We start from the raw sequence: 17,046 nt of genomic DNA on the forward strand, positions 1-17,046 counted from the left end.
TATTCTCCATGAACAGTAAAGGTGAGAAGAAACAAGCAAGGGGCAAAAGCAGGACTGAGTCCAGTCTATGGTTTATCACCTGAAATCAATGTATAGCATAGGAGGGAGATCAATGAAAGTGAAATTCCAAGAAAGGAATAGGTGAAGAGCAACCATCAATTAGCCAAAAGAGGTACAGGATATATAAGAAATTCAACAGGGCTGGAATCAATTCAGTGGACCACAAACATAGCCCAAAACTTGTGTGTCCTGACAGGTAAGAATCATCCCTCTTCAAGGTAGCCTTTGGGGCAGCTAGGTGGCGCAGTGGATGGAGCACTGGCCCTGGAGTCAGGAGTAGCTGGGTTCAAATCTGGTCTCAGACACTTAATAATTACCTAGCTGTGTGGCCTTGGGCAAGCCACTTAACCCCATTGCCTTGAAAAATCTAAAAAAAAAAAAAAAAGGTAGCCTTCAAAGTACTGGAAGAACCGGACATTAAGAAGATGCCTATCAACTGGGGAATGGCTGAACAAGTTGTGATATATGAATAAAATGCAATACTATTATGCTATAAGAAATGACAAGCAGGAGGACTTTAGAAAAACCTGGAAAGACTTAAATGATCTGATGCAAAGTGAAGTGAGCAGAATCAGCAGAACTCTATACAGTATCAGCAATATTGTGTGATGATCAACACTGACTGACTTAGTTCTTCTCAGCAATACAAAGATGAAAGACAATTACAAATGATTCATGATAGACAATACAGTCTACATCCAGAAAAAGAACTGATGCAGTCTGAACACAGATCAAAGCATAATATTTTTCACTTTTTAAAATTTATTTTGTTTTTCATTTCCCATGATTTTTCTTTTTGTTCTGATTCTTCTTTTACAACATGATTAATATGGAAATATTATGACTTCTTTTGCAACATGACTAATATGGAAATGCATGTATAACCTATATCAGATTGCTTGTTGTCTTGGGGAGGGGGAGAAGGAAGGAAGGGAGGGAGAAAATTTTACAAAAATGAATACTGAAAATTATCCCTACATGAAATTGGAAAAATACTATTAAGATTAAAAATGCAATGGAATGGGAAAAAGTCATGGGATTTGTGATGAGTTGATAGACTAGAAGAAAACATTTGAAAAATTGAGAAAGGATATGCTGGATTGTTCATTTTGTAAAAACTCAGCTCCATGAAAATTAGGAACATCTTCTTGTATATGAGTCATGGAAGATGCATAATGGAATTACAATATGGATTTTTATAGCAGGAACTCACAGAAAATCTGGTGATAGACAGATTTCTGGTAGAGTAAATGGGCTAGGGAATAAGGAACACAACAGATTGATAAATGAATATCACTAATAGAAGACAATCAGAAAAGCTAAATTACCTTCTCTTACAGTGATAGAGAAGATGAGCACACATGTGGCTTTGGTCCTGTGGAAGCTGACACATATAGTATAGTAGTCAGGTAATGGCAATGGAGGCCAAGGAAGGAACCTCTAAAATAGTAAGCAGGGTGCCTTTTAAGTTGCTTATGATTCCATCTGGACTCACTGGACCCTCCAAAGAGGTAATGATAAAGACTGAGAATGGGAAATGCAAGGCAGTCCTGGACTGCAAATTTTAAGTTACCATCATATTTTTTTAAACAAAGTTGAATTTTTAAAAATTTTTTATTTATTTAAGGCAATGGGGTCAAGCAACTTGCCCAAGGTCACACAGCTAGGAAATTATTAAGTGTCTAAGGCCAGATTTGAACTCAGGTACTCCTGACTCCAGGGCCGGTGCTCTATCCACTCCGCCACCTAGCTGCCCTGATCATATTCTAATAATTCTAGAAGATATTTGAGGAAAATACTTTTATGACCTAGAAAAGGGCTGAGACTTGGTGAACTGAGTGACAAAAACTATCCATATCTGGAATATATTAAAATAAATGTGAAATTTCCTAAAAAAAATAGTTGATAACAGTAGGGGAATGGACACCATGGTTCTAGTAATCTTAACTAGTCATTGTGAACAGACCCATCAACTATGCTTGGAGTATCAATACTGATTGGATCCAACTCCAGATAGTCAAAATACTGGCAGGTTATTATTGTAAACAATCTGGGACCCAATACATGAATACTTTGAGTACTGAAACAACCTGTGCTGAAGTTCACAAGAGATTAAAGACAAGCAATTATAGTGATCATCAGTCCAGTACCAGCCCTCCAACCTCACAAGTAGATTCCAAGAAACTGTACTTTGTTGATTTCCCCAGAAAAAATGGAGTGAGAAATTGATGCAAAATTTCACCAAGAAGATAAGCATGGGGGCAGCTAGGTGGCACAGTGGATAGAACACTGGCCCTAGAGTCAGGAGTATCTGAGTTCAAATCTGCTCTCAGACACTTAATAATTACCTAGCAGTGTGGCCTTGGGCAAGCCACTTAACCCAATTTACCTTGCAAAAACCTTTAAAAAATGTTAAAAAAAAAAACATGTTAAAGAAGATAAGCATGGTCTTTGGGGAAAGTCAAATGTGTCCAAGGAGCAGTTCACAGGGTCCAACATACCTACTCTCAGTCATTATGATAACAGTCTAAGTTTCTTTTATCTATAGTGGAACATTCAGTCATCTATACAGATTATAGAAATTCATATCTCTTCACCTGTAGTGATGGTTTGGAAATATGTACAGTCTACTCATACAAAAGAACCAAAGTGGAGCAATTCACCCTGCCAAGAATACAAGATACTCTGGATTGTCTGTTAGGCAGCCAGTGGTTCTCAGTTCTCACTTACACAGTGGCTACCACCAAACATCTGTGCAGAAGGAAACAAGGAAAACTAACCTTTCATCTGCCCAACTGGATTCCAGTTTGATTAGATGCTTCAAGATATCAGTTTCACCTACCATGTTCCAGTTATGAAGGAGAAAGTATTTGGAGTTGGGTACTACCTGAAAGTGTTGGTGCGCCTTGATGACATTATTTTCCCTAGAAAGACACTAGAAGAACATGGGGTGTGACTAATGAAAATCTAGAATTGGCTAGAGAAAAATGGTATACTGTCCCTTCCTGAGGACACTGAGGTATACCACCATTACACTGATAGTGTAATGATAATTGGGCCAGATGAGACTCTGGAGGCAGAGACTCAAGATTGGATGGGTTCTCAGATGAGGGACAAAGGGTGGGAAATCAACCTCAATAAAATCCAGAGTCTATCCCAATCAGTCAAGTTTTGGGGAACACACTAGGTTGAAAACCTATGTTTTTGGAGGTTTCCGTTCAATAAAGTCCAGGTTAAGTGGAACCTTAGCCACTGTCTAGAGTGACTAGAATAAATGATCATTAGACTTGTGGATTTGTAAGGTTCTCCAAAACAACTCACTATGCCTCTTTTCAAAAATCCTATTCAAGGAACCCATATGGTTCCCCATTGCCTCTGGGATCAAATATTATTAAGTTCTTCTAAGCTTTTAAAATAAAACCTGGTCAGAACCTCTGCACTCTGTAGTATAGTCAAACAGACCTTAGTACTATTCCTCACACACAACATTCCATGCCCCACCTCCAGACCTTTGCAGTGCCTCTCCCCTATGCTTGAAATGCATTCATACCTCAAGTCTTCCTTCTAAACTCTGCTGAAATGACACCTTCTGAATGTAGTCTTTCCTGCTCCCTCAGCTGCTAAGTGTTACTCTCATCAATTAAATTTTTATTTATTTTGGACAAACTTATTAATGTCAACATTGCTTCCCCATATAAAATGTAATGTCCTTGAGGGTAAGAACTGTTTCTTTGTGTTTTTTGTATCTCCAATGCATGGCACAGTTCCTGCCATGTAGTAGATACTTAATAAATGTATGATGATATGATTAGATATGTAATTACAGATCAGTCTGTAATTACTCTGTCCTCTGAAGTACACTTGTGGAGGCAGCATGTCATAATGTCAAGAACATTAGATTAGGAGTAAAGAGATTCTACTAAGTATGACCTTAAACAAGTCACTCATTTAAGCTTAGTATTGAGCTTTGTATTTGTATTGCAGTCACTCAACTGTAAATTGAAAATAACATTTTATCCTTCACTGCTTCACAGGACTGTGGTGAGTCTCAAATGAGAGAAAATCATCACCAACTATACAAATGTAGGCCACTACAATGGGCAGAATGGGAGACTCAAGAAATCGGACAATAAAAAGATTTACTGGGGATGAGTTGGGAGTAAAACTCCCTGAGAAAAGCCAATGAAAATAAATTAGTGAGTGTTCTTTTTAAAAACAGACCTAGCTAGAATAAGAGCTTGGTGAGGCTTAAAAATTGTGACCTATACAAGCAATACATGGCTTGTCTCCCTCACTAGAATATGAGCACCCTGAGAGTGGTGACAATCCTACTTTCCTATTTGTATTCCTATTACTTAAAACAGTGATTTGCACATAGTAAGAATTTTTAAAATTCTATATTCTTCCATTCATCTACAAAGTTTGAGCACTTGCTATAATATGGTACTTGACATCTCAAAAAAAATACCTACAAGTCATCAAGAAGAGAACATTTGGCATTAAAGTACTTGTGGATTTAAAGTATTTTAAAAAAATAATGTTTATATGTTCTCTGTGCCTCTCATGTGCCGTTCATTCTCTTTCCTCCTGGGGCACACAAAGTTTTGCCCTAAGTGGCTATTTACTTTACCTATCTCCAGGTCCAGTTCTCTCTGAGAGAAACTAGTTCACCATTGTAGTGGAATATGTCTATCTATAAATAATAAAAACTGTTCAATTTACATAGGTCTTGGAGAATTAAACACTTTTCTCACAACAATCCTTTGAAGTAGGTAAAATAAGGATTATCCTCATTTTTACAGATGAAAAAATCCAAGGCTCATAGTGGTTGCCACTTGTCTATGGTTCTGTGCCTATGGTATATGGTTATTATTTATCTTACCTAAATTCCCATCCATATCTTCCAATTTCAGGTCCAATGTTCTCTCTATGATACCATGCTAACTTTACCTATGTAGCTAACACACAAAGTGTTACATGGATCACTTTACTACATAAAAGTTATAATTAATTACCCCAATATATGTCTTTTCAAAATCCTGGATTGTGTTCAATCCTTGCTGTTGATTGTCTTGAAGGGCCTCTCCAAGACATTCATAGAAGAGATCAACCTCAGCTGTTCTCTTTTCTTGCTGTACCAAGCCATAGTCAAATAGGCTCTGGCAAACTGCAACAAATTTGGTTTTGTATGTGAATTTAAAGTTAAGGAAACTTGCATTAGTAACCTCAGAATCCTCTTTAGCAGAACTATTGTTAGATAGTTCATGAATTTTGGTTTCAGTACCTATCAATGATTTTATAATGACTTTATTTTAGGGGGAAGGACAGGATGTGGAGACCTGGAAGTATTGTAAGAAATTATTTCATTGGCAAATAACTAATTTCATAAGTCTTTTTTCTATAACTGATCAATTTTACTACACTAGCTTTGAGAGAATACATCAAGTAATACACTATATTAACTGTATACTGGACTAAAATTTGCATGGATGTTGGTGATAAAAATGCAGAAACAATAAAGCATCTTACTGATCTCCTGACATATTAATCAGGGATCAGAGAAATAAGGACCAGGAAGGTGTATATGTACTTCCCAGCATCTTTTTGAGAAATATGGATCTGATCCAGCTTTCCACCTCCTGTAGATATCCTTTCAATAATATTCCTATAGGTGGTCATCCTAAATCTGCTTGAACACTTCCATCCATAAATAGCTAGGTATTCTCAGAGTCAGGAAGTTATAGTCTTAAGTCCCATCCCTGAATCCTTTCTTAGATCTAAATTTTTGCTTCTCGATTAAATAGGAAGAGGAAAATGATTGATCACTCTTCTATATATGCTAAACTTGTCTTCTATTTGCAAATGATAAGCACATGTGCTCAAGCTGTTATTTTTTAAATGACTACATATGTAAAGACACTTGTGAAAAGCTTGCCTTAACTAATCTAGTAGATACTTGCAGCTATGCACCAATATTAAATTTGGGAACCCCAAGAGTTTACCAGAGTTCCATCCATCAAAGTTAAATAATATGAATAGTGATTCTCAGTAAAATGAAGCCTTTAAGCCTTTTTTGTTAGTATTTTTTAAAGCAGAAAGAGGATATGTCTCCAGTAGTTCCGGAACTCCTGGTAAATAAGCTAGCTTGGCAGCTTCAATGTCCTCTGCATAAAGGCTGTCAAACAGATAAGAACCATTCAGGTATTCAACATAAGCAGCCTGTGAAGAAAATCATGGAAACCAAGAGTGACTCCAAGTTTGATTCTAATACCTACCTAGTGAGCAAGATGACAAAACACAAAAGGGTCTGTGTGGAGGTCTATCAGACCATTCAAATATACAGGGACTTCTACTCTCAACTGAAAAAATAAAATTTCATTGGTCCCACATTTTTTTCCAATTAATGTGACCCTCACATGAAATCATACTAATGGGAAAAAAAGCAGAAGTCATTATCTTGACTACTTTATTCCCCAAAAGCCTAAAAACATAAATAAAACTCACCAGAAGAGGAAGGGTACCTTATGTTTTTCCAGCTCTGCTTTATTTGCCTGCTCCTCTTCAAGTTTGGACTGGATCTGATTCTCCCGATGCTTCAATTCATAAATACTGAACTGATATTTTGCATCACCAAGTTCTCTCTGTTAAATAAAAATAAAGGGCTTCAATTATTAGATATTATCCCAGGTCTAAAAGAAGTTATTTGGAAATAACATTTATGGTACTCCCAAGACAAAGCTTCTCAAACAGTTATGTGATTGTAGGAATGTACATAGAACTTAATAAAGGCAATTTCCAAAAAATTATTTGGGTTTGGGTTGTTTTTGTTTTAATATTTTCAATTTATATGCAGATATTTTGGGGTATTTTTTTTGCAAGGCAATGAGGTTAAGTGACTTGCCCAAGGTCACACAGCTAGGTAATTATTTAAGTGTCTGAGGACACATTTGAACTTAAGTCCTCCTGACTCCAAGGCCCGTACTCTATCCACTGCACCCCCTAGATGCCCCCTGGAGATATTTTTTGAACAATGTCACTTATCTTTTGTTTCCAAAGTATATTCCCACCTTCATCATATCATGGTACATTTGTTCCTGATTGTGATAAAGGACCTGGACACCTTTATCATCAATGTACCAAAAGAAGATAACTCATAACTCTGAGTGGCTTTAATGCTAGAGTAGGCTCAGATTACCTGACATAGCAAGGAGTCCTTGGGAGGAAGGGAGTTGGAAACAGCAACAGCAATGGTCACCCACCACTAAAGACTTGCACATCTCATGACCTTCTTATCACAAACACTGTCTTCCATTTGCCTAATGCAATAAAACTTCCCTCATAACAAACTTTGGCAAATAATAGACTATGTGATCATGTGAGAGTGTTATGTGAGAGTGACAAAAGCACTGTGTGGTGCAGAGTACTGGACTGATCACAGACTCATCCTCTCTAAGCTAAATATTCACATTCAACCAAAGTGGTAGCCCCAAGGCAAAATGAATACTAGAAGAATGAATGTCAAGAGTGTCTCCTGAGTGGGAACAGATTATTGTTAACTTGGAAGGAAAATTGAGCCAACACATAGGCACAGTGCAGCAAAGATCTGGTGTACAGCACTTCATTTGCTCATCTGGGCCAGAACACTTGCAAACATCAAGTTTGGTTTGATGAAAATGATGGGGAAATACAGAAGCTGTTAAATGAAAAACAAGAAACCCACAGGGTTTAACAGTAGGATAATTTCTAAGGCAGTTTCTAAGTTTCTAAGAAGGCAACATTTAATTCCATCAAAAGCAAAGTACAAGCAAAGCTTATAGAGAGATGCAGGACTCTTAGCTCAGTAAAAAGGTAGATGAAATTCAGTTATATGCAAGCAGTAACAAACCAAAATGCTTTTATGATTCTTGAAGGCTATTTAAGGACCAAAGACCTATGGCACATCTCAACTACTCAGTGCTGATGGATCCACATTGATTAATGATAGGGACATGATCCTAGAGAGATGGGCTGAACACTTCCATAACATTCTTAACAGACTATCATCAATCAAGTAGAAGCCATTGACCTTTTTACCTCAAATTGAAATCAATTAGTCTCTAAATGAAGTTTCAACTGAAGAAGAGGTTTTAAATGTCACTGGGTTCTTTTCAAGTGGCAAAGCACCTAGTGCTGATTCTATTCCAGCTGAGATTTATCCAGCGAGGGACAGGGAGCGTTCATAGCTCATACAAAAACTGACTGAAATTTTCCATGTTATATGACAAGATTTCAAGGATGCCCCTATCGTCCATCTCTATAAAGGTAAAGGGAATAGATTGCCCTGTAACAATCACAGGGCATTTCTCTTTTAGTCATTGATTTTTTTTTTCAAGGCAATGGGTTTAAGTGGCTTGCCCAAGGCCACAGGGCTAGGTAATTATTAAGTGTCTGTGGTCGAATTTGAACCCAGGTACTCCTGACTCCAAGACTGGTACTCTATTCACTGCGCCACCTAGCTGCCCCTGATTTTTTCTTGCATCCCTCCCCTCCTCCCCCACAGAAGGCAGTCTGTTAGTCTTTACATTGTTTCCATGGTATACATTGATCTAAGGTGAATGTCATGAGAGAGAAATCATATCCTTAAGGAAGAAAAATGAAGTATAAGAGATAGCAAAATTACATAACAAGATAAGTTTTTTTTTTTTAAATTAAAGGTAATAGTCTTTGGTCTTTGTTCAAACTCCACAATTCTTTCTCTGGATACAGATGGTGTTCTTCATTGCAGACAGCCCCAAATTGTCCCTGATTGTTGTACTGATGGAATAAGCAAGTCCATCAAGGTTGGGTATGCAATGTTCTTCTGGTTCTGCTCATCTCATTCAGCATCAGTTCATGCAAATCCTTCTAGGCTTCCCTGAATTCCCATCCCTCCTGATTTCTAATAGAACAATAGTGTTCCATGACATATGTATACCACAATTTATTAAGCCATTCCCCAGCTGAAGGACACTCACTTAATTTCCAATTCTTTGCCACCACAAACAGGGCTGCTATGAATATTTTTATATAAGTGATGTTTTTACCCTTTTTCATCATCTCTTCAGGGTATAGACACAGTAGTGGTATTGCTGGATCAAATGGTATGCCCATTTTTTGTTGCCCTTTGGGAATAATTCCAAATTGCTCTCCAGAAAGGTTGGATGAGTTCACAGCTCCACCAACATTGTAATAGTGTCCCAGATTTTCCACAACCCTTCCAACAATGATCGTTATCCTTTGTGGTCATATTGGCTAGTCTGAAAAGTGTGAGGTGGTACCTCAGAGAAGCTTTAATTTGCATTTCTCTAATAAGTAATGATTTGGGGCAATTTTTCATATGAATATGGATCACTTTGATTTCTTCATCTGTAAATTGTCTTTGCATATCCTTTGAACATTTGTCAATTGGTGAATGGCTTCTTTTTCTGAAAATTTGACTCAGTTCTCTGTATATTTTAGAAATGAATTCTTTGTCAGAAATACTAGTTACAAAAATCGTTTCCCAATTTACTACATTTCTTTTGATCTTGGTTATAGTGGTTTTGTAAGCTTTTTAATTTAATGTATTCAAAATTGTCTAGTTTGTTTTCAGTGATGTTCTCCATCTCTTTCTTGGTCATAAACTGCTTCCCTTTCCATAGATCTGACAGGTAAATTATTCCTTGATCTCCTAGTTTGCTTATAATATTGTTTTTTATGTCTAAATCCTGCATCCATTTTGATCTTATTTTGGTACAGGGTTGTGAGGTGTTGGTCTAATCCAAGATTCTGCCATACTGACTTCCAATTTTCCCAACAGTGTTTATTGAAGACAGAGTTTTTATCCTAATAGCTGGACTTTTGGGGTTTATCAAACAGCAGATTACTATAATAATTTCCTTCTATTGCACCCAGTCTATTCTACTGATCGACCACTCTTTCTTAGCCGATACCAGACAGTTTTGATGACTGATGCTTTATAATATAATTTTAGATCTGATAGGGCTAAGCCACCTTCATTTGAATTTTTTTCATTGAATCCATGGAAATTCTTGACCTTTTTATTTTTTCATATGAATTTATTTGCAATTTTTTCTAACTCATTAAAGTAATTTTTTGGAATTTTGACTGGTAGGACACTAAACAAGTAGTTTAATTTTAGTAGAACTGTCATTTTTATTATACTACTTTCACCTATCCTTGAGCAGCTGATATTTGCCCAGTTATTTAAATCTGATTTTATTTGTATGAGAAGTGCTTTGTAATTTTTTTCAAAAAGTTTCTGAGTCTGCCTTAGCAGGTATACTCCCAGGTATTTTATATTGTCTGAGGTTACTTTGAATGGGATTTCTCTTTCTAGCTCTTTCTTCTGTATCTTGCTAGTCATATATAAAAAAGTTGAGGATTTATGAGGGTTTATTTTATATCATGAGATTTTGCTAAAGTTGCTAATTATTTCTATTAGTTTTTTAGATGATTTTTTTTGGGATTCTCTAAGTATACCATCATGTCATTGGCAAAGAGTGAGAGTTTTGTCTCTTCCTTCCCAATTCTGATATCTTCAATTTTTTTTCTTCTCTTATTGCTGAAGCTAACATTTCTAATACAATACTGAAAAGTAGTGGTGATAATGGGCATCCTTGTTTCACCCTGATCTTATTGGGAATCCCTCTAGCCTATCCCCATTGTATATAATGCTTGTTGATGGTTTCAGATACATATTGCTTATTATTCTAAGGAACAATCCATTTATTCCTATGCTTTCTAGTGTTTTTAGTAGGAATGAGTGCTATATTTTGTCAAAAGCTTTTTCAGAGAAGGGGGCGGAGCCAAGATGGCGACAAGAACGGATCGTGTCTTAGGTGCTCTCTCATAAAACTCATAAGCTAAGGACTCTAACTAAATTTTTGAGAGACAGAACCCACAGAGGGACCCAGTGAGGCAGTTCTCCTACTCAAGGTAACCTGGAAAAGAGCAGAAAGGCTCTGCTCCCCGGGGTTGGAGGGGCAGCCGCCAGAGGATCGAACTTCAGCCTCCCGGATGTAGCCCCAGGGCTCTGGGAGCCGTGGCTTACAACAGCGGGGGAGTTTCCTGAGCTACACCCCCGGGGAGCACTAGGCACAAATTGGAAGAACAGTGGGGGACCTCTGCCAGAGCAAGCAAGTGAAACACAGGCCTCAGGGCACACAGCCTAGATCCAGGAACAGAAGCAGGCAGAGCTGGTAAGCAAGAGCCCCCAGGGCATGAGCCCATTGAGCCCATTCAGATCCTGATCACAGTCTAGGCCCCCCCATAGAACATCAGGGCTCCCCCACCTCGGCCTCTGGCAGAGTGGGGTGCATATGGTCATTCACAGACCACGAGGGAGGACAGAGCCTCACACACTGAGACCCTTGTGGGAGTGTCCCAAAAGCTCAGGAAACTCCCCCAAACCAGGCCCAGGCTAGGAAAATGAGCAAGCAGAGAGAAAAAAGAGGAACACTACTGAGAAATATTTTGCATATGAGCCCAAGAAGGATCAAAATACTCAGTCTGAAGATAAGGAAGCACAAGCTCCTGCATCTAAAGACCCCCCCAAAAAACAGAAATTGGGCTCAGGCTATGACAGAGCTCAAAAAAGACTTTGAAAATCAAATGAGGGAGTTGGAAGAAAAACTGGGAAAAGAAAGGAGAGAGATGCAGGAAAAACATGAAAATGAAGTCAGCAGCTTAGTCAAGGAAATCCAAAAAAATGCTGAAGAAAATAGCATGCTAAAAACCAGATTAGGTCAAATGGATAAAACAGTTCAAAAAGTTATGGAGGAGAAGAATGCTTTAAAAAGCAAAATTGTCCAGATGGAAAAAAAGAGATAAAAAAACTCTCTGAGGAGAACAAATCCTTCAGACAAAGAATAGAATTCAGGGCGATTGATGAATTTACCAGAAATCAGGAATCAATACTTCAAAACCAAAAAAAATGAAAAATTAGAAGAAAATGTGAAACACCTCATTGAAAAAACAACTGATATGGAAAACAGACTTAGGAAAGATAATTTAAAAATTAGTGGAATACCTGAAAGTCATGATCAGGAAAAGAGCCTTGACATCATTTTCAAAGAATTATTACAGGAAAATTGCCCTGATATTCTAGAAGCAGAGGGCAAAATAGAAATGGAGAGAATCCACCAATCCCCCCAAGAAAGAGATCCCAAAAAACCAACCCCTAGGAATATTATAGCCAAGTTCCAGAACTCCCAAGTCAAAGAGAAAATATTACAAGCAGCCAGAAGGACACAGTTCAAATATCGTAGAGCTGCAGTCAGGATCACACAGGACTTAGCAGCAACTACATTGGAAGCTCATAGGGCTTGGAATATAATATACCAGGAGGCAAAAGAGCTTAGAATGCAGCCAAGAATGAACTACCCAGCAAGGCTGAATGTTCTCTTCCAGGGAAAAAGATGGACTTTCAATGAACCAGGGGAATTTCAAATGTTCCTGTTGGAATGGCCTGAGCTGAACAGGCTTGATCTTCAGATACAGGACTTGGGTGAAGTGTGGAGATTGGAGGAGAGGGGGAAAATATGAGGGACTTGATGATGAACTGCATGTATTCTTGCATAGAAAAATGACACTGATAATACTCATATGAACCTTCTCAGTTAATAGAGCAGGTAGAGGGAGCTTTTATAGTTGAAGCACAGGAGAAAGCTGAATTTGGAGATAAAATATGGTATAAAAATGGAGTCAATAGAAAAAAGGGAAATGTAATGGGAGAAAGAAACAGGAGAGGGGGAATTGGCCAAGATATTTCATATAATAAGGTTTTTCTTTATTACAGTGAGCTATTGCAATGATATGGAAGGGGGGAAGGCAAGGGGGGAATGAGGGAATCTTCGCTCTCATCAGAGGTGGTTAGGAGAAGAAACACTCAGTGGGGTATAGACATCTGGAGTAAGAAGCGGGGACAGGGGGGAAGGTGGGGAGGATGTGAGTGATGGAGGAGAGGATGGACCATGGGGGGGAGAGTGGTCAGATATAACACATTTTCTTTTTTATTTTTTGCAAGGGGCTGGGATTGGATGGCCTGCCCAGGACCATAGGGCCAGGTGGATTCTGGGCCTAAGGGGTGGTTTGGGGGCTCAGGGCCTCTTGGCCCCAGAGCTGGGGATCTGTCTGCTGCACCACTCAGCTACCCTATAGCAGAGTCAGAGTGAAAGGAGAGAGAAAATATAGTGCATGGTAGTGGAGAAATACTAAAGGAGGGAGTTGCGATCAGCAATGGCAACAGTGGAAAAATAAGGAAGTAACTTTTGCCATGGACTTATTATGAAGAATGAGATCCACCCGTGACAGAGTTGTTGGGGTTGGAACAAAGACTCAAGCACATTTTTTGTTATTATTATTTTGGGGGGGGGTACAGGGAAAATGGGGCTGGGTGGCCTGCCTGGGGCCACATAGCAGGGTGATCGTTGGGTGTCTGAGGCCAGATTTGGACCCAGGTGCTCCTGGCTCAAGGGCCAGTGCTCTGCCTGCCACCCAGCCACCCCCTACTATTATTACTATTTTATTTTATTTAGGGTCTTTCCCCCCCCCTTTTTTTGGTTTTTGCAGGGCAGTGGGGTTAGAGTGGCTTGCATGTCACACGGCTGGGTGATTGTTGGGTGTACAGGGCCAGATGTGGGCTCGGGTGCTCATGGCTCTAGGGCTGGTGCTCCGTCCATTGCGCCACCTGGCCATACCTACAATTATTACTATTATTTTTTTAATTTCAATTTTTTCTCTCCCCTTTACTTTATCACTCAAGCAAGTCTATATTTATGGGGGGAGGGGGTATTTTGTTTACTCTTAAACATGAATATTTTATTAATGTAAAAAATTATTTGTACAAAATGAGAATAAATATTTAATTAAAAAAAAAAAGAAGAAAGAAACCAGGAGGGATGAGTATTCAGAGAAGCCTCGAAAGACTTCCGTGAACTGATGCTGAGTGAAATGAGAGAACCAGAGGAACACTGTACACCCTAACAGCAACATGAGGGTGATGATCAAACTTAATGGACTTGCTCATTCCATCAGTGCAACAATCAGGGACAATTTGGGACTATCTGCAATGGAGAATACCATCTGCATCCAGAGAAAGATCTGTGGAGTTTAACCAAAGACCAAAGATTATTACCTTCGATTAAAAAAAAAAAGTTGCCTTATGTACTACATAATTTTGCTATCTCTAATATTTTATTTTTCCTCAAGTATATGATTTTTCTTTCAACACATTCAATTTTGATCAGTGTCTAACATGGAAACAATGTAAAGATTACCAGACTACCCTCTTGGGGGGGTGGGGGCAAGGGAAGGGAGGGTAAGGGAAAATGTGTAAAATTCAAAACCTTACCAAAAAATGATAGGTAGAAAGTACTATTGTATATAATTGGAAAACAAATTTTAAAAATTTATATAACATTGTATGAGTGTGACTGTCTTCCCATAGTCTCTACAGCATTTATCACTTTCATAATTTACCAACTGGTAGGTATAAGGTGAAACATCAGTGTTATTTTAGCTTGCATTTCTCTTATTAATGACTGGACATTTTTTAAAAACTTACATTTATACATAAGCTTATTTACATTTATTTACTTAGTTTTTTTAATTTAAAAGTCAATTGTGTGTATCCTTTGATCTATCACCTATTGAATAAATATCTTTTCATGGTTTTAAACTTTAAAAAAAATAAATAAAAAATAAAATAAAATCCATAGAAAGGAATTTTCCTAATGCAGAAAATGCCCTCAAGCCCATTCTAGTTCTTCAGGCTAAAAGTGCTTCAGGCACATTTACAGGACTATAAGGTTATATTAGTATCCCTTCCTCCTCTTTCTGCCACTGCTTCAGGCACCTGTATAGCTCCAGCCTTTAGGAATCAGGTCACTACCATCAGAGCATGTGTCAATCAACTCTACAACCCCCAGTCTTTCTCTAGTGATCTGAATTTTGTGTTTAAAATCCAGTAAAATGAATTCAACCTTACTTATGTATGCTCATTCATTTGGACTGCCAGTTGTGCTTCCTTTCTCACTATAGTACCAAAGAATTCACTTGGCAGAGAGATTAAATGCATAGACTGATGCAAAATTTGAAGTAAAAATATATTAGTCTTTTGTTTCAGTCTTTGACTTCCTTGAGGTATAATGATGGTATTAAGATTGCTGGATCAAACACTTCAACAGATTAGTCATTTTTCAGCATAATTTCAAATTTGCATATAAAGGACAATTAGATCATTTCATAATCACACTCATGATATATTGGTGTGACTGATTTTCCATTATTCCCTCTAAATTTAACTGTTCCCTTTCATTGTGATCTTCATCAACTTGAATAGTATGAAATACAACTTCAGAGTTGTTTCAGTTTTTATTTCTCTTACTGATCGTGATTTGGAGCATATATCTATGTGGCCATTTACATTTTGTAATTCTTTCAAAAATCTACTGATTATATTCTTTGACCACTTATCTATTAAAGAATGATTCTTGGTAAAAAAAAAAAAGCTTTTTCAGCATCTATTGATACAATCATATAATTTCTGATAGGTTTGTTATTGATATAATTAATTATACTAACAACTTTCCTAATATTGAACCAACCCTGCATTCCTGGGATAAATCCAGCTTGGTCATAATGTATTATCCTAGTGATAACCTGTTGTAATCATTTTGCTAAGATTTTACTTAAGATTTTTGCATCTATATTCATCAGGGAGATAGGTCTATAATTTTCTTTCTCTGTTTTAACTCTTCCTAGTTTAGGTATCAGCACCATATTGGTGTCATAGAAAGAGTTAGGCAGAGATCTGTCTTCACCTATTTTTCCAAATAGCTCATATATATAGAATTGGAACCAATTGTTCCTTAAATGTTTGATAGAATTCACTTGTGAATTCATCTAGTCCTGGAAATTTTTTCTTAAGGAGTTCAATAATGGCTTGTTGAATTTCTTTTTCTGAGATAGGGTTGTTTAGGTATTTAATTTGCTCTTCATTTAACCTGGGCAACTTATATTTTTGTAAATATTCATCTATTTCACTTAGCTTATCAAATTTTGGGCTTAGAATTGGGCAAAATAATTCCAAATAATTACTTTAATTTCCTCCTCATTGGTGGTGAGTTCCCCTTTTTCATTTATGATACTAACAATTTGTTTTTCTTTTCTTCGTTTTTTTAATCAATATGACCAGAGGTTTATCAATTTTATTGTTTTTTTCATAAAACAAACTCTTGGTTTTATTTATTAGTTCAATAGTTTTCTTGCTTTTTATTTTATTAATTTCTCCCTTAATTTTTAGGATTTCTAATTTAATATTTAATTGGGGGTTTTCAATTTGTTCTTTCTCTAATTTTTTAAGTTATATATTTAGTTCATTGATTTTCTCTTTCTCTAATTTATTCATGTAAGCATTTTAAGGTATAATATATCACCCGACAGCTGCCTTGAGTGACTCCCATTTTTTTATTGTTGTATGAAATAATTAATTTTTTCTATAATTTGTTGTTTGATTCACTCATTCTTTAAAATGAGGTTATTTAGTTTCCAATTAGTTTTGGATCCATATCTTCCTGGCTAAATATTGCATATGATTTTTATTGCATTATTATCTGAGAAAGATGTATTCACTATTTCTGCCTTTCTGCAACTGATCACTAGGTTTTTATTCCCTAGTACATGGTCAATTTTTGTGTAAGTGCTATGTACTGCAGGGAAAAAAGTATATCCCTTTCTATCCCCATTCAAATTCCTTCATAAGTATATCATATCTAGGTTTTCTAACAATCTATTTACCTCCTTAACTTCCTTCTTGTTTATTTTATTAGATTTATCTAATTCTGAGAGCGGGAAGTTGAGGTCTCCCACTAGTAGAGTTTTGCTGTCTATGACTTCCTCTAATTCCTTCAACTTCTCCTCTAAGAATCTGGATGCTATACCATTGAATGCATACATATTTAGTAT

General features: G+C 37.1%; 1 protein-coding gene across 3 annotated transcripts in view; it reads right to left on the reverse strand.

Moving 5' to 3' along the window:
- Positions 1–17,046, reverse strand: part of DRC3 (dynein regulatory complex subunit 3) — a 132,253-nt gene that overhangs the window by 59,542 nt on the left and 55,665 nt on the right. For all 3 annotated transcript variants that reach the window (XM_074208442.1, XM_074208440.1, XM_074208441.1), the window contains exons 6-8: positions 6,582–6,701; positions 6,164–6,279; positions 5,076–5,247 (exon numbers count right to left, since the gene is read on the reverse strand). In XM_074208442.1, the coding sequence (XP_074064543.1) occupies positions 5,076–5,247; positions 6,164–6,279; positions 6,582–6,701 (408 nt within the window). The remainder of the gene's footprint in view (positions 1–5,075; positions 5,248–6,163; positions 6,280–6,581; positions 6,702–17,046) is intronic.

The sequence above is a fragment of the Macrotis lagotis genome, chromosome X (assembly GCF_037893015.1).
Source record: "Macrotis lagotis isolate mMagLag1 chromosome X, bilby.v1.9.chrom.fasta, whole genome shotgun sequence".
Lineage (NCBI taxonomy): Eukaryota > Metazoa > Chordata > Mammalia > Peramelemorphia > Peramelidae > Macrotis > Macrotis lagotis.